We start from the raw sequence: 17,996 nt of genomic DNA, 5'->3' as shown, positions 1-17,996 counted from the left end.
ATTAAGGGATATATAGATGGTTACGATGGAGTTATGATTATTTTGATGTTAATAGATAATTTAAAGTTATAAGGGTGGATTTTAGAAGAATAAAAGATAATAGGAATTTATATAGAATAGAGATGTATATTATATAATGATAATGTCAGTATAAACATTATAGCAGATCTACACAGGCAATATGCCTTGGAATTGGGAACGCTTTGAAATTATCGTGTGTTGTGGGTACTTTGAATGAAAAAGTTCAGCAGTGCGTGTTGTCTGTCGGAACATATCATTTCTGGGAGACATTTCCACTGTGTGTCTCCCAGAATGGCACAATGTTCACCAATCACATTCTGATTGCGGAACTTTGACCGACAAGAGTGCATAATACACTCTTATCGGCTGCTATGTGTCATGAATATGTGCGCTGGCCCATCTATTGCGATTATAAGTAGATATCATTCTAATGAAGTGAGGTAAATAAATCATATCTTTCAAGTAGATTTTTTTTTTGAAAAAAAAAAGTCAATTTTTCACTTTTTTTGTAAATGGCGCAATTCTGGAAGAAAGGAGCTAGTTTTATCAATTGGTACTTCAACAAACTCAACACGAATCCAGAAGATTTAGAAATAGTATATAACAACGATTCTATTGTTCAATTCAACAAGCAAACATTTCAAGGTCGAAATGAAGAAGGAAAATTAAAAATTATCGAATATCTTAGTTCGCCAGATATGAAAAAAGCAAAATACAAAATAGTAGATTATACAACACAGCCATCTATAGAAAATTGCATATTTATCATGGTCCAAGGCTATGTAATTCCTGATGAAGCTCATCCAGAAGTTGATCAGTCTTTTGACTTTTCTATTTTTGTTCATTTAGCTAAGCAAGATAACGCATTCTTAGTATTGAACCAATTCTACGCAATTTCAGAAGATTTGGATTAGAAATCTATAAAGAATAAACGTGTTTGTACGATAATAAATAATTTTTAATTTTTATAAAATATATTTTTATAACACTTTATTCAATTAACAAAAAACATATAAACTTAACATTTTTGTGTGAAAGTCGGTATTTCTTGTAATTAATTCTTATATATAAAAAAAAGATTGATTATTAACCTAAAATTATAAATTAAAGTCAAACCATCCTAATAGTTAGTACATGCAGATAGTTACTGATGATTTTTGGGCCAAATTGAAAAAATAAATTTTGAAATTTGTAAATAAGTAAAAAATAAGATAACGTTCGATGTTTCATTTTGGTGATAAGTTGAAACTCTAATTCTAACTATTAAAATTAGATTTCAAAATTTTTCCACGATGAAGACAGCATTCTGTATGTTTTTCGGAGCAAGGAGTAATGCATTGTTGATCTGAAAGCTTTGAACTGCATCTCTTGAAAAATGGGAGAGTATCAAATTTCGGATCTAAAGTAATATGATTTGTACAATAGGAAAAGCCGGGAATTGCAGAATTCAAGCAAGATGTATATTCGCAAATATGAAACGGGGGATCCATTCCTTCATCTCGTGAGATTTTCGCACAATAAGTATTAAGTTCTCTCTTGACTTGAATAAATTCATCTGTATCTTCAATAAGAAGAAATTCTGATGTTGTGGTATTCGCGTGATTCTCAATTTGTAATTTTCTTTGATTTAATATTTCTTGAAGGCATTTTTCGACAAATTCTTCTTGAGATATTGGTTTGATGGCTTCTTTCTTATCATCCTTTATCGGAAATTCTTCATTTTCTGGTATTTTTATTATATCTTCCGAATTTGGAATCGAAAAACTCGACAATTTAAGATGTTTGAAGATAGGGTTGATTTCACATTCAACTCCACAGTTTTTTAATGCTGTTTCAAAGTTCCTATCACTATAAACGTGAAAAATACCATTCACAATCATTTTCAATGAATTTTTTCGGAAATAAAAATGAACGGATCAATAATTTACAGTGTGTTCATCTGTGCTGTGCATCCTGATCTTTTCATATGTCATAGGAGTAAAATCCATTATCAGATAAGCTCTAAAAAACAAAAATTGAAATTGAAATTATATCGATACAAAATGAAGGTTTTTCTTTATGGTTATAAGTATAGGCAAAAACAGTACGTATTGAGTAGATTATCACCAGTAAATTATCTTCAAAAGCTAGTGATATTGGATCTTATTGATAACCCCCAATACGCTATCGTAATTTAGAAATCAAAAGTAATTCGGCTATTAGACGAATACGACATACTCCATGATCCGCTTATTCATAATTTTCGGCGGTTGAAGTGACAAAAAAAATAAAAAAACAATGAAAGGGCTTGAGAATAATGATCTCTTTAAATATAACGCAAACAAAAGCAAAACAACTGGCAGCGTTGAACTATTTAACCAGCAATTGCAGATATTTGAATACATTCCAGCAAGTAAAGAAAATCGATCGCAAGGTACTTTCAACTTTCTTATATTAAATCAAAGCAAAGTATTAAAATTACTTATAACTAAGGCAGGTGCAGTACCTCTGCTTGAAAATCAGATATCAAAATACATGAATTGGAAGTTACAAAATGATTTATTCGGATATTTCAAAGATACCGGTAAACAATGGATTGTACAATTTCCAGATGTTGAAACTGCCAACTTTGTTACCGCTTTAATTGGTATGTATTTATCATGCCAATCAATTAAAACAGTAGCAACATATGATGCCTTCCAAAAGCCAGGCCCTGAACTTTCTGAAGGTGATGTCATTAAAATGGCGTACAGTGCTTTTCCTGTTGAAGCATTTCCGAAAATTGGACCTTCTTCATCTTCAAGTGACGGTCACAAAATCACTATATCAGGAAAAGAGATGCCTGTTGGCCTTGTAGCCGGTATCATCGGTATGTCAACTGGTTCTATAAGAGTTATTTTTGTTCCAGAAAATCAATGCGTAAATTCATCAGGAACTAAGGAATCTTGGATGAAGGATAAGCCATACGTTTACATAGTATCAATATTAAACTCAAAGTTCCACGATGAAAGCAAAAAACCGCAACAACCCACAGAGTCTCCTGCCAAGCAAGAATCGCCAGTAAAACAGAGGAAATCTGAGCCAGAACCAGAACCTGAGCCTCAAAAAGTCGAAGAAAAAGAAAAATCAGATTCGCCAACAGAATCCGCTGCAAAAGAGCAAAATGACGAGTCAAAATCAGATAATGTTTCAGATGCAAACGAATCAAATAACTCCGAATCAAATGCTGACCAACCAGAGCCATCTGGAGATTCATTTGCTGCAAAAATTGCCAAATTCAAGAGAATTGGAGCTCACGCATCCCCATTTGCCACTGCTGGTGTTCCTCTGATCATGGTAAAGAAGAAAATCCAAGAAGAAGAGGAGAGACAAAGAAGAGAAGAGGAAGAAAGGCAGAAACGCGAAGAATCGCAAGCTGATGACACTACAGATTCAACTGTTGAAGAGAAACCAAAGGTTTCGCCTAAGTCCAACAATTCAACACCCGAAAAACCACAAATCGAAGTTATTCAACCGAAAGTATATCAAAGTCCTGAGAGAAAGAAGGTCGTAATTGAAGATACAGATGATGGTACGCCAGCCAATAACGAAATTGTTAAGGAAATCGAACAAAGTATATCATCTCATATTTCCAAGCTGACAACATCCAAAGCTGATAGCGTAGACTCAATTGTTAAAGGAGTTGCTACTATGGCCGCCCAATTAAAGGTCGCTGATTCTGAATTAGCAACTTTGAAAGCACAAGTTGAGGCTGCTCGTCAGAAATCAAGCACAGGAAGTAATATTCAGAAGCAATATGATGATGCTCAGGCCGATATCCGCTATTACAAGAAGAAATTATCCGAAAATGAAAATCTCATCAAAGGTGTTGAAGAAAAACTCAAGAATTCATCAGCTGGATCAGGTGCAAAGGGAGAAACAGCAAAGGCAACAATGAAATCTATCATAAAAGATCTAACTCAGTCAACTTTCACGGGAATGAACGAAGAGTTCGATGAAAACGAAACTTACACTGGCCAGGAGATTATTGATGCACTGCTTGTTCTTTTGAAGAAACAAGCTTATGTAGCTATCGGAAGAATTGACGAAGAAGGTTTATGTTAGAAAATAATTTGTTAGTAATTTATTATTTTTATTTTTCTCGGATCTCTAAAATAAAACTATCATTTTTGCTATAGTCGAATCGAATTTTCACCAAAAAATTCAAATTTATTTCATTAATTAAAGTAAAAAGAAGGATATACTATGTATGGAAATACAATATTCGCCAAAAAAACTACCAAAAAATAACTCTCTCACTTTGATTTTGAAATTTGTATTGGATAAAAAAATTAATTAATAATTCCGAATGCATTTGTATTCAAAATATCCTTATCATACTGAGTTTGTTTCGGAAAGCAGGGCCAAATATGAATTTCAGTCATCAAATTTCCAATTTGATTCAACATTTGAAGTTTTTAGTTAATTTTCCTGATTAATTCTCTTTGTGGCACGAAATATGTTAATATTTTATGTTGAATGCCTAGTTTTACGACAATAATTTATGAATGTCAAAAAAAAATTATTCAAAAAATAATTTTCAATGAGTGGATTGACTGCGGAGCAAATATTAACAATTAAAGGCATTATGGATAAACTTCAAGAGAGGGCCATATCGCGAATGTTTGCTATCCCAGTTGATCCCGAACGCGACAATTGTCCAAATTATTTACAAATTGTTCATCATCCAATGGATATAGGTACCGTTTGCCAGAAAATTGAAGAAAACAAATATAATTCGGTTGCAGAATGGAAAGCAGATGTCGAATTAATTTGGTCAAATTCGTTATTATATAATTCCAACAACCAATTCCTTAAATTTATTACACTCGATATGCAGAAAACATTTAGCGAACTTTCGAAATTTATCAGCGACAATCCAGTTCGAGATTGGTTCAACAAATTAATATATTTACGCGAACAATTCGCATCCGCAACTAAACCATTCGAAGCACATGCTTCAATAAATCGATTATCGCAGAGGACACCTGTTAAACCAAAGTCTCTTAGTCCTAAACCAAATCAGAAGGCAAATAAGGCTCAGAAACCAAAGAAGAAACCAATTAATAGAAAACCTCTTAAGAAATCTGAAATTGTAAAACTTACAAAGCAGATTAACGGTCTTACTGAAGACAGCCACTTAATTTCTGTTATTGAGATAATTGAGGAAGAAGAGCCTAATGTTAAGATAGAAGGCGAAACTTTAGAACTTAATTTATGTGATGTATCTCCTAATACTTTAATTTTACTGAGAAATAAGGTTGAATCCTTATTACCTCCACAACCTGTTCAATAAACTATTTGTCTATTATTTTAAAATCGATTGATTTCGTATTTTATTCATTTTTGATGGCAGTTCCAGTAAATTATGATAAAATTTTCTAATATCATTGGCGTTTCTAAAGTAACTTCTCAAAATGTCAGGCACATGGAATGTGCTTGTAGTTTCAATCATTTATTTGATCAATGCAAAATAACTTTTCGATAATTTAAGGAATGTCTTGAAAAAATGAATAGAATCTTATCTAATTCAGCTCATTGTTATAAAATTGCTTGTTTTTTAACATCATGCTGTTCGCATATCTTTAACTCAGATCAATTTTTGTCTTGAAATTTTTTCACAAAGATATAACAATTTGAAAAATTGACATGACAATCAACCGTTTTTAAAAAATACTAGAAATATGATTTAAAGAATTAATTCAAATCGAAAATTGCCACTATTGTCAATTATGAAAAAATTGACAAAAATTTGGATAGCTTCAAAAATTCTATTTAGAAAACACTCTGTAAATATTACTGTAAACTATTTATTGTAATTTTCATCAAAAAATATCATTTCTCTTCTGAAATAGGGAGCCAATGCAAGACAAACGGCCTCCCAATGCGTATCTCCTATTTTGCCAGGAGCAAAGGGAGATCCTTGTGAGAACCGAGCCTGATTTAACCAATAGATCAATCATGAATAGAATGGGAGAATTATGGAAAGAGCTCTCCGAAGAACAAAAGAAACCATATCAAGAAAGAGCGCGAGTAATGCAAGATGAGTTTCGAAAAAAATATCCGGAATATAATTATAAACAGAAGAAACCTAAAAAAGAATTAACAGACAAGGAAAAATACTATTTGTTTGAAAATTCATTGCCTATTGATCCTTCTTATTTAGTTGCTCTAGGTTTACAGACACTTTTACAGCAATCAAACGCATATAATGCTTCTTATTTTGCAAACATACCGGCGTTTTCACCAGTATCAATGCCTCCTCCACCGCCATCAATGAATAATAAATCTCGAACAGCTACGATGACAAGTTCAAATGACAAAAATCGGCCAAAAGAAAATATCACAGTACCAGCTATGCCTCCTCCACCTGGATCTTATCCAAATATGCCTCCTCCATCTATACCATCGATGCCTCCGCCTTCAAAAGGAATTCCTAACCAAGCATCTTCAATGCCAAGAATTAACGATTACGATGGTATTAATAGAGTGCAGCAAGGTGTTAGATTTTCATCTGTTTCGGAATTTTCGATACCTACGATGCCTCCTCCCTCAAATACTGCACTTCCTACAATGCCTCCACCAACTAATGCCGGAATTCCTCGAATGCCTCCACCACCTCCAACAAGAACTCCGTCTATGCCTCCTCCACCGCCTCGATCGCCTTCGATGCCACCACCACCGTCATCTTCAGGAAATAATGGTCCAATTATTCCTATGATGCCTCCTCCTCCATCTAGATCACCAGCAATGCCTCCACCACCGCAGTCAAGTAATAACCTGCCAATGATGCCGCCACCACCCCAAAGGACTTCACCGAAAGTTGCTCCAATTAGATTTTATTGATTTTCTTTATTTATTGATATTATTATGTTTATTATATTTGTTTTTGATATAAATTCGGATTTTATGCATGATCAAGTCTATTTTTTTCAATCAATGTTTCAATTTCATATTTTCATTTTAACTTTGATTCTTTTATATTATGTATAGTTATTTAATGCTGAAATTATGAGATCTAGTCATGGTATGAAAGGTGATTAATGGATATTCAAGATAAATATTTTTAACATTCCTTTAAAGTTGAATGCTTATAAGATAAAGATTAATAAATTAATGAATATAATTACATACATTGGAAATTTTGTAAATATCTCTCATAAATAAGAATATGAAATTTATAAATTAATATTTAGACCATATTTGTATGAGAAAAACTGATGCAATTACATTGCAGTAGTGATTTGTAGTTAATTTGGAGTGTTGCAAAAATTATGAAGAAAAATAATCGTTGCTAGTCCGTTATTATGACCCTCGGGCAGGCAAGCATCATAGAGCATGATATGGAACCCTGGCTTCTCCAGGAGTGCATAGACTGTGCTCTATATGCCCTTCATAACTTTAATGATGAAGATTCAGTCGCAGAGTTTATAAAAAAAGAATTCGATTTGAAATATGAACCATCGTGGCATGTTATTGTAGGACAGTCATTTGGTGTTCTAGTTGGACACGAAATTAGAAAATGCGCATATTTTTCAGTCGGAAATCTATTTTTCTTAATATATAAATCTCCAGAACCAGAAGTACCATATATTGATGGAAATGCTCCTGAAGACGAGGAGATGAATGAAGAAGAAGGTGATGGTGAAGCAGCTCCAGAAGCAGAAATTGAAGGAGTAGAACCTGAACCGGCACCAGAAGCAGAACCAGAATCTGAGGCCGATGAATAACTTATTTGTCCATTAATAAACTAATATTTGTTTTATGAAGATACAAAATTACAGTTAAATTTATCAAATACTTTTTCTCTTTCTATGTGTTGAGAAAAAATACCATCATCTTTCTAGAAAGATCTTATATTAGGAATGTATAATCTTTATATAAACAAAAGCAATGAAATTAATAAAAAAAAACAATTTATTGCAATTTAATATGATAAACAGTCCAAACAAAAGTTCACTATGGATAAAAATGAATAATACTAAAAGAATAAATCATTTCATCAGTGAAGTGAAAAAATCTTTGAAAATATTTTGATATTGCTTCGGAATATAATGATAAACTCTCATTTCATCATTAGTATTCAAGCATAAAGAGATGTAATTCGGATAATTTGGTACTTCTTTGGTTCTTTCTGAATTATATGTAACATCAAACAGTCTTTCTTTGTTTCCGTCCTTAGCTTCAACAAATATTGCATCAGACTCTATAGAAAGTTTTGCAATGCTGCCATCTTTCGTATAAACAACAAATGGCTGCTTAGGAAATTTCGAAACTGGAGTATGAAGGCCATCCATACACCCAGGAGGAGGTCCTTTCTTAACTATTTCTGGTATAGGGATTTCTTCGTACATTGCGCTTGAAATTTTTGATCGTTTTTTATCACTTGATCTTTTGGGTTTCGATAGTTTTGCTGATTTATCTACCGCAAATAGTAATAGAGTGGCGCCTTCGGTTATTCCTTCATCAATTATCTTACCTTTAGAATTTGCCAAGTTTTTTCCTTTATATATTAATTTAATGGAGCAAGAATCTAAATTTAAGTCTTTAGCGAGTTGCTTTATAAACCCGCTATTGGAGGTAGCCTTTTTGATCTGATAATTATAAGTATCGGCTTTATATTTTACCTTTATGTCCATTTTCTAAAAATTTTTTTTACTAAGTGAAGTTCAAAAAATTTCTCATAAAAATCAATTTATTGATATTTGGGAATACGTATTGATGAACAATCTATATAGTTGGTTAAATTACTTGAATGAGGATACCGGTAAAGAACAATTTTTGGAAAATGGCGCCCATTGCTGTGTACTCTGTAATCTGGAATCTAATCTGTATGGTTATGTTGTTATTCATGCTCATTACTACTACTTTTATGAGATATCGGATCCGAACTTAGGTTTTTCATAATAGCATGTTACAAATTCCATAAGTCAGTTATACTAATGTTCAGAAATTCAATCATTTGATAAAAGTCACAGGTCATAGGGTTCATTTCTGTTCAATTTGAAATAAAATACTTTCATATTGCCGCCAAATAAATATTCGGATGATAAAGATCATCTGATGTTAAAAATCTTTTAATATGGACTTGAATTATCGGGAAGAAATTTGAAATCTCATTGTATATCCATTTTTACTTACCTTTAATGCTTTATGTCTCTCATGTATAAAGTTTAGCATAATTCATAATAGATCACTAAATCGATACCGATGATCAAGATATCAATTTCCAAAACAGAAATAGGTGCCCTGATTCATTTAAATCAAGCAAAACAAGCATGTACAGTTTATCATGAACTTCAAATTCGAAAAGATAAAAAAAGTAAAGAAATTATTTTGAATGAAAGATAAATTGGAGAGAGGGTCAAAGTTGCTATTTGTCACTTTTCCACAAGAATATAATGGGGAAAAAGTTATCATATAGTTGATCTCATTCACTGAGGTGAGAGATGCATGTAGTGTAATGTGATAAACAGTGGGATTGCTGCTCTAAGTCCTAGGTTCGAGACACATTGACTTCATTTTTCTCTTTTTTATTGACGTAAACTATTCAATTTTTGTGTTCTCCATTCAAATTTCAGAATTTTTTTTGCAGATTTCACGCTACATTCGAAGTTACCTTTTGTAACAACCACCACTGCCTACGAAAGACGAAAGTGTGTCACGATTTCACCCGGAAATCCGACGGTTGTTTAAGAGTATGCACTTTTGTCACCTACTCAGATAAATTGAGAGAGGTTATCTTCTGAATTTGAATGATCGCTGAAAAAAATCTATTAATGAAATATTGCTGTATTCTTTATTCCTAATATTTTTATCACATAATAATTTTTACAGGCCATTTGGAAAATGATTCTTCTTTTTCTTTCTCTAGTCAATGCACTCCAGCCAATTGTTATGCTTCCACCATTTTATGGAACACAACTCTTCACTTCATACAACACAACCGATTTTCCATGGTATTGCCCAAAGTCAATGAGAGGTTATCGATTTTGTAATTTAATCATCGTCGTTATCGATTTTGTAATTTAATCGTTATCGTCTTTTTCTAAACGTGCATTTTTACATTAAGGGTGCACACGAGAGGATCATGTAAACTTCAGAATTTAGAACCTTATTTTTAGGCATTATCTTGGCTACCTATTTAGGCTCGAAAAGCAAAAAATATCAAAAAATACAACTTGACTCCATTATGACCCTTTCATGGAGGTAGTTTTTATCCGCTAGTATTTTCCCTTTGAATCTCTTTACAATTCGAAATCAAATTCAAACCTCAGTAGAAGAAAGGAAGAATCGACTTACTACGGTTGTAATACGAATAAATACATATATTTAATTATTTTTATTTACATAATAATTGTTTGAAGCTCATATTCCATCAAATTTTTAAATAAAAACATTAAAATGTTGAAAATGTTCATATATTTTAATAGGGTTTTGGCACTTTATTGAGGAATTACTACATACATAGTCGAACTGAACTTGATATTTTGAAATTTAAATTATTTATCAAAATTAAAATTTAACTTGAAATTTATAATTATTTAGTCATATTTTGCATAATTCTAAGTAGATTTTGTAAAAAATCAAGAAAGAAAAATTTTAACGTGCTTTATTTTTTCTTTTTTATAATAATACATATTATTATATAATTAACATATTCATAATGTTTCACCCTTTCAAAAATATAATCCTCCTCCTCCTCTCAAATAAACGTACATACGGGTGGCCTCTTTTTTCAAAAAATTAAAATTTGAAATTTTTGGCTCAAATATTAGAGATTTTTTCAACCTTCAACGATATATGTTGTCTATATCAGACCTCCTTTCTTTTTGATACTTAACATTGTTCCTAAATCTTAGCCGTTAAGGCTGTTCTGAAAATATTTTTTTTTTCGAAAAAATTCGAAAAAAATTCTTAAAATTCAAAAATCCCTTAATTCCTGAGGATTTTGGAAAAAAGTTTTTACATGAACATGTGTATATTATATGAAGTATATTGATAAGGTAAAAATCAAATTTTATTGCATATTCATCGAGAAAATAAACTAACGAATCCCTCAAAATTGAGAGGGTAATCCTCCTCCTCTCAAATAAACATACATACGGGTGCACCCTTAAAAGCAATGCAACTCCAAAATTAATTGGTATTTAGACTTTAATTAGGTGCAGACAAACGAAATGCAGTCCAAATATTTTGGTGATATATGAATTACATAAATTTAGGGAAATTGAAATTATATCTTTTTAAATTTTTAGGAAAACAGATTTATAGAATTGTTTAAGTCATCAAAATAATGCAGACTTAGGTCAAATTTTCCAAATTTAATCATTTGCAAGACTTTCAAGCGACTTCAAAATGTCGAAATATAAGTCCAAAAATAAAATTACGATTACAGTCTATCCTCAATTATTATCACGCTAATTATTGAGTGACCCATGCGTTCGTATGTATGTAATACCTTTTAAAAAGGAGATGGAGCTGATATGCTGGATTTAATTCAAAATGAATTGAATTCCCGTAAAAAATTGAAATATAGAATGGAAATACCTGAAAATTCCCCAATTCCAATTCTCAAGGAAAGATATAGCAAATTAAAATTTACAGATCCTACAGAAGCTGCTATATTTATTGCAAAAGATTCATATAATTCTTTTTATCCATTAAATTTTGAGCAAGGAAAAAAGTTTCGTTGTCCTAACTGCCAATTTTGCATGGAGCTTGTAAAGACTCATGAAAATGGTCAACTTTTCTTCATTCCAGTAATTAAACACGAGCATAGAGCAAAGCAATGCAAGCCGAGTAACAATATACCAAAAATTCTTAAGTTGCAAGCAGGAAAAAAAGTCTATGAATTAGCAAATTCTGATAATGTTCCTCAATGCAAAGAAATTTTTGCAAAAGAATTGAATATTCCCAATGCAACTTATACGATGTTCCATAGTATAGTAAATAAACTTAAAGGAACCACAAAAGGGGATAGAATTCAATCTTACAATTATTTCTCAACAATTTTTTCAATCATAAACAAAATCGAACAAGGATTCTGCGAAATGATTTTAGTTAAAGAAGTTAACAATGAAATTGAATTGCATACATTTAAGAAAGGTGATGAATTACCTGAAAATTCAAAAGACTTTCAAATTTATTCATTTATTGTAATTCCTCCAATAACTCATTTTTACATGCAAACACAAGCTTTTTGCGGAATAATTCAAATTGATGGAACGTTTTTATTTTGTATTAAAAAAGGAAACTTACTCATTATTGGTACACCTGCACCAAATAATAGACTTATCCCTATTGCATTTGCATGGTCTGTTAGTGAAAATACGATAACAATTAAGGATATGCTCACTAAATTGAAATCTTTTATTCCACCAAGCAGATTCAAGAATATTTATTCCGATCAAGGTCCGGCAATTATAGCTGCTGTTAGAGAATCAGGCTTTTCTTGCGATCATAAATTTTGCTTACGTCATTTTGCAACAAAAAGGGAATACATCAATGTCTATTCCGAAATTGTTGAAGTCGCTTACGCAGACCATCCTCAAAAACGAATTGACTTGATTAAAAAGTTAGAAACTCGTTTACAAGAGGAATATCCAAACCGCGAAAATAATCAGGATCTCTTTAAGTACTTAGATAGTATTAACCCATTTGAAGGATTCGCTGACTACACCGCTGGCATACTCACAACATCTCTTATTGAATCCCTTAATGCCGAAATTAAAGATAAATGGGATACATATGAACCCGCCGAACTAATTATCCGTCTCATTGAACATGAATTCAATCTTGTAAAAAATGTTTTAACAGGTGATTTTAAATCAGATAATATTATCAAAAATAGTTAGTATGGTTAAGTCGTGTACTGTGGCACTGCGTTCCTCCGTACACAATACTTGTGAATTTGACACTTTACAAAACCGTTAACGTATATTTTACAACACAAACGACAACACTAATTTAACCTTAAATATTTACAAACCGCCAACCACTTCACTTCACTAACGAACTCACTAATGTAAAAATAAACGTTCTCACTATCGTTCTCACTAACGACTTCACTAATGTTCTCATAAATTTAGTTAGTATCCCTAAGTCGTGTACGGTGGCACTGCGTTCCTCCGTACGCAATACTTGTGAATTTGACACTTTACAAAACTGGTAACGTATATTTTACAACACAAACGACAACACTAATTTAACCTTAAATATTTACAAAACCATCTGACACATAAATGATTTCACTAACGACTTCACTAATAACTTCACTAACGACATCACTAACGAATTCACTACCGTCCTCACTAAATAAAATATAACCTTATTTTTATTTTTTTTTAAATTTTTTATTTCATTACAAAGACATGTCTGACTACATTTACTATGACTCTTTCCCAGAACGTTTCCGTGAACTATTCAAAACTCAAGTAAAACTGAGGAACATGCATTTTAACAAAGACAGACCCATTGACGATGAAAGAAACCCTGAATATATTACAATCCCTTATGATGCTAAATTTATTGCATACATTCCTTATGGACGTAGAGGAACGAAAACTATTTCAACAAAGACGAAAAATTATTTCTGGAGCGATGAAGAAAATTGCCTTATGCTTTGTCAAGACTTTGTCATGACTTCTTCGTAAATGCTTTTGTCATGACTTCTTCGTGAATGCTTTTGTCATGATTTCATCGTGAATGCTTTGTCAAGACTTTGTCATGATTTCATCGTATATGAACGTAAATGCTTTTCTCATGATTTCATCGTTTATGATTTGTCATGATTTCATCGTATATGAACGTAAATGCTTTTCTCATGATTTCATCGTTTATGATTTGTCATGATTTCATCGTGAATGAACGTGAATGCTTTTGTCATGATTTCATCGTTTATGATTTGTCATGATTTCATCGTAATGAACGTGAATGCTTTTGTCATGATTTCATCGTAATGAACGTAAATGCTTTTGTCATGATTTCATCGTGAATGAACGTAAATGCTTTTGTCAAGATTTCATCGTGAATGAACGTGAATGCTTTTGTCAAGATTTCATCGTTTATGATTTGTCAAGATTTCATCGTTTATGATTTGTCATGATTTCATCGTGAATGAACGTGAATGATTTGTCAAGATTTCATCGTTTATGATTTGTCAAGACTTTGTCATGACTTCTTCGTGAATGCTTTTGTCATGATTTCATCGTTTATGATTTGTCATGATTTCATCGTTTATGATTTGTCAAGATTTCATCGTGAATGCTTTGTCAAGACTTTGTCAAGATTTCATCGTGAATGCTTTGTCAAGACTTTGTCAAGATTTCATCGTAAATGCTTTTGTCATGACTTCTTCGTGAATGAACGTAAATGCTTTTGTCAAGATTTCATCGTTTATGATTTGTCATGACTTCTTCGTAAATGCTTTTGTCAAGATTTCATCGTGAATGAACGTAAATGCTTTTGTCAAGATTTCATCGTGAATGCTTTGTCAAGACTTTGTCAAGATTTCATCGTTTATGATTTGTCATGATTTCATCGTAATGAACGTGAATGCTTTTGTCATGATTTCATCGTTTATGATTTGTCATGACTTCTTCGTTTATGATTTGTCATGATTTCATCGTGAATGAACGTAAATGCTTTTGTCAAGATTTCATCGTGAATGCTTTGTCAAGACTTTGTCAAGATTTCATCGTTTATGATTTGTCATGATTTCATCGTAATGAACGTAAATGCTTTTGTCATGATTTCATCGTGAATGCTTTGTCAAGACTTTGTCAAGATTTCATCGTGAATGAACGTAAATGCTTTTGTCAAGATTTCATCGTGAATGAACGTGAATGCTTTTGTCATGACTTCATCGTGAATGAACGTAAATGCTTTTGTCAAGATTTCATCGTGAATGAACGTGAATGCTTTTGTCATGACTTCATCGTTTATGATTTGTCAAGACTTTGTCATGACTTCTTCGTTTATGATTTGTCAAGATTTCATCGTTTATGATTTGTCATGACTTCTTCGTAAATGCTTTTGTCAAGATTTCATCGTGAATGAACGTGAATGCTTTGTCAAGACTTTGTCATGATTTCATCGTTTATGATTTGTCATGATTTCATCGTGAATGATTTGTCATGATTTCATCGTTTATGATTTGTCAAGATTTCATCGTTTATGATTTGTCAAGATTTCATCGTTTATGATTTGTCAAGACTTTGTCATGACTTCTTCGTAAATGCTTTTGTCATGATTTCATCGTTTATGAACGTAAATGCTTTTGTCAAGATTTCATCGTGAATGATTTGTCATGATTTCATCGTTTATGATTTGTCATGACTTCTTCGTTTATGATTTGTCAAGATTTCATCGTTTATGATTTGTCATGATTTCATCGTTTATGATTTGTCATGATTTCATCGTTTATGATTTGTCATGATTTCATCGTGAATGATTTGTCATGATTTCATCGTGAATGATTTGTCATGATTTCATCGTGAATGAACGTAAATGCTTTTGTCATGACTTCATCGTTTATGATTTGTCAAGATTTCATCGTTTATGATTTGTCATGATTTCATCGTAAATTCTTCATCGAACTTAAACGTAAATGCTTCATCGAACTTAAACGTAAATGCTTCGTAAATGCTTTTGTCATGACTTCATCGTTTATGATTTGTCATGATTTCATCGTATATGAACGTAAATGCTTTTGTCAAGATTTCATCGTTTATGATTTGTCAAGATTTCATCGTTTATGATTTGTCATGATTTCATCGTGAATGCTTTGTCAAGACTTTGTCATGACTTCTTCGTAAATGCTTTTGTCAAGATTTCATCGTGAATGAACGTAAATGCTTTTGTCATGATTTCATCGTGAATGAACGTAAATGCTTTTGTCAAGATTTCATCGTTTATGATTTGTCATGATTTCATCGTGAATGATTTGTCATGATTTCATCGTGAATGATTTGTCATGACTTTGTCATGATTTCATCGTAATGAACGTGAATGCTTTTGTCAAGATTTCATCGTTTATGATTTGTCAAGATTTCATCGTTTATGATTTGTCAAGATTTCATCGTGAATGCTTTGTCAAGACTTTGTCATGACTTCTTCGTAAATGCTTTTGTCATGATTTCATCGTTTATGAACGTAAATGCTTTTGTGAAGATTTCATCGTGAATGCTTTGTCAAGACTTTGTCATGATTTCATCGTTTATGATTTGTCATGATTTCATCGTGAATGCTTTGTCAAGACTTTGTCATGACTTCTTCGTAAATGCTTTTGTCAAGATTTCATCGTTTATGATTTGTCATGATTTCATCGTGAATGCTTTGTCAAGACTTTGTCATGATTTCATCGTGAATGCTTTGTCAAGACTTTGTCATGATTTCATCGTGAATGATTTTGTCAAGATTTCATCGTTTATGATTTGTCAAGATTTCATCGTGAATGAACGTAAATGCTTTTGTCATGATTTCATCGTTTATGATTTGTCAAGATTTCATCGTGAATGAACGTAAATGCTTTTGTCATGACTTCATCGTTTATGATTTGTCATGACTTCATCGTTTATGATTTGTCATGATTTCATCGTGAATGAACGTAAATGCTTTTGTCATGATTTCATCGTTTATGATTTGTCATGATTTCATCGTTTATGATTTGTCATGATTTCATCGTTTATGATTTGTCATGATTTCATCGTAAATGCTTTTGTCATGATTTCATCGTGAATGATTTGTCATGATTTCATCGTGAATGAACGTGAATGCTTTTGTCATGACCTCATCGTTTATGATTTGTCATGATTTCATCGTGAATGATTTGTCATGATTTCATCGTGAATGAACGTAAATGCTTTTGTCATGACCTCATCGTAAATGCTTTTGTCATGATTTCATCGTTTATGATTTGTCAAGACTTTGTCATGATTTCATCGTTTATGATTTGTCAAGATTTCATCGTTTATGAACGTAAATGCTTTTGTCATGATTTCATCGTTTATGAACGTAAATGCTTTTGTCATGACTTCTTCGTAAATGCTTTTGTCAAGGTTTCATCGTTTATGATTTGTCATGATTTCATCGTTTATGATTTGTCAAGACTTTGTCATGACTTCTTCGTAAATGCTTTTGTCATGATTTCATCGTGAATGATTTGTCATGACTTCATCGTTTATGATTTGTCATGATTTCATCGTGAATGAACGTAAATGCTTTTGTCAAGATTTCATCGTTTATGATTTGTCAAGATTTCATCGTTTATGATTTGTCATGATTTCATCGTGAATGATTTGTCATGATTTCATCGTGAATGCTTTTGTCATGATTTCATCGTTTATGATTTGTCAAGATTTCATCGTTTATGAACGTAAATGCTTTTGTCATGACTTCATCGTTTATGATTTGTCATGATTTCATCGTAATGAACGTAAATGCTTTTGTCATGATTTCATCGTGAATGAACGTAAATGCTTTTGTCATGATTTCTTCATCGTGAATGCTTTGTCAAGACTTTGTCATGACTTCTTCGTTTATGATTTGTCAAGATTTCATCGTTTATGATTTGTCATGACTTCTTCGTAAATGCTTTTGTCAAGATTTCATCGTTTATGATTTGTCATGACTTCATCGTTTATGATTTGTCATGATTTCATCGTAAATGCTTCATCGAACTTAAACGTAAATGCTTCATCGAACTTAAACGTAAATGCTTCGTAAATGCTTTTGTCATGACTTCATCGTTTATGATTTGTCATGATTTCATCGTATATGAACGTAAATGCTTTTGTCAAGATTTCATCGTGAATGCTTTGTCAAGACTTTGTCATGACTTCTTCGTAAATGCTTTTGTCATGACTTCATCGTTTATGATTTGTCAAGATTTCATCGTATATGCTTCATCGTTTATGATTTGTCATGATTTCATCGTTTATGATTTGTCAAGATTT

General features: G+C 31.9%; 7 protein-coding genes across 7 annotated transcripts, besides 5 other annotated features; 5 read left to right on the top strand and 2 right to left on the bottom strand.

Annotated features, from left to right (window-relative positions):
* Nucleotides 1–525: 525 nt before the first annotated feature.
* Nucleotides 526–994, top strand: TVAGG3_0402470 (NTF2-like family; the record flags this gene model as incomplete). The annotated part of the gene is made up of 1 exon (XM_001309810.1): nt 534–935. One exon carries the CDS (start codon nt 534–536, stop codon nt 933–935), a length of 402 nt encoding a protein of 133 aa, XP_001309811.1.
* A 283-nt stretch (nt 995–1,277) lies between these two features.
* Nucleotides 1,278–1,901, bottom strand: TVAGG3_0402460 (putative DNA-binding domain family; the record flags this gene model as incomplete). Its single annotated transcript, XM_001309809.1, has 1 exon — nt 1,278–1,901. The coding sequence occupies one exon, from the start codon at nt 1,899–1,901 to the stop codon at nt 1,278–1,280; it is 624 nt and encodes a 207-aa protein (XP_001309810.1).
* Nucleotides 1,902–2,275: 374 nt separating this feature from the next.
* On the top strand, nt 2,276–4,172 carry TVAGG3_0402450 (FKBP-like family; the record flags this gene model as incomplete). The annotated part of the gene is made up of 1 exon (XM_001309808.1): nt 2,299–4,104. One exon carries the CDS (start codon nt 2,299–2,301, stop codon nt 4,102–4,104), a length of 1,806 nt encoding a protein of 601 aa, XP_001309809.1.
* A 410-nt stretch (nt 4,173–4,582) lies between these two features.
* Nucleotides 4,583–5,335, top strand: TVAGG3_0402440 (acetylation-dependent protein binding; the record flags this gene model as incomplete). Its single annotated transcript, XM_001309807.1, has 1 exon — nt 4,583–5,335. One exon carries the CDS (start codon nt 4,583–4,585, stop codon nt 5,333–5,335), a length of 753 nt encoding a protein of 250 aa, XP_001309808.1.
* A 325-nt stretch (nt 5,336–5,660) lies between these two features.
* On the top strand, nt 5,661–6,956 carry TVAGG3_0402430 (high mobility group box domain domain-containing protein; the record flags this gene model as incomplete). Its single annotated transcript, XM_001309806.2, has 1 exon — nt 5,902–6,885. One exon carries the CDS (start codon nt 5,902–5,904, stop codon nt 6,883–6,885), a length of 984 nt encoding a protein of 327 aa, XP_001309807.2.
* A 388-nt stretch (nt 6,957–7,344) lies between these two features.
* TVAGG3_0402420 (positive regulation of ATP-dependent microtubule motor activity, plus-end-directed) lies at nt 7,345–7,810 on the top strand (the record flags this gene model as incomplete). The annotated part of the gene is made up of 1 exon (XM_001309805.1): nt 7,347–7,769. One exon carries the CDS (start codon nt 7,347–7,349, stop codon nt 7,767–7,769), a length of 423 nt encoding a protein of 140 aa, XP_001309806.1.
* A 134-nt stretch (nt 7,811–7,944) lies between these two features.
* Nucleotides 7,945–8,691, bottom strand: TVAGG3_0402410 (negative regulation of ER-associated ubiquitin-dependent protein catabolic process; the record flags this gene model as incomplete). Its single annotated transcript, XM_001309804.1, has 1 exon — nt 8,034–8,678. The coding sequence occupies one exon, from the start codon at nt 8,676–8,678 to the stop codon at nt 8,034–8,036; it is 645 nt and encodes a 214-aa protein (XP_001309805.1).
* A 1,039-nt stretch (nt 8,692–9,730) lies between these two features.
* Nucleotides 9,731–9,760: a mobile genetic element.
* Nucleotides 9,761–10,021: 261 nt separating this feature from the next.
* Nucleotides 10,022–10,102: a mobile genetic element.
* Nucleotides 10,103–10,110: 8 nt separating this feature from the next.
* Nucleotides 10,111–11,155: a mobile genetic element.
* Nucleotides 11,156–11,505: 350 nt separating this feature from the next.
* Nucleotides 11,506–12,890: a mobile genetic element.
* Nucleotides 12,891–12,910: 20 nt separating this feature from the next.
* Nucleotides 12,911–17,996: part of a mobile genetic element that runs on past the window's edge.

The sequence above is a fragment of the Trichomonas vaginalis genome, chromosome V (genome assembly GCF_026262505.1).
Source record: "Trichomonas vaginalis G3 chromosome V, whole genome shotgun sequence".
In the NCBI taxonomy this organism is placed as follows: domain Eukaryota; phylum Parabasalia; order Trichomonadida; family Trichomonadidae; genus Trichomonas; species Trichomonas vaginalis.
Note: the sequence above shows the minus strand (reverse complement) of the source record. Positions and strands in the feature narration are given on the sequence as shown.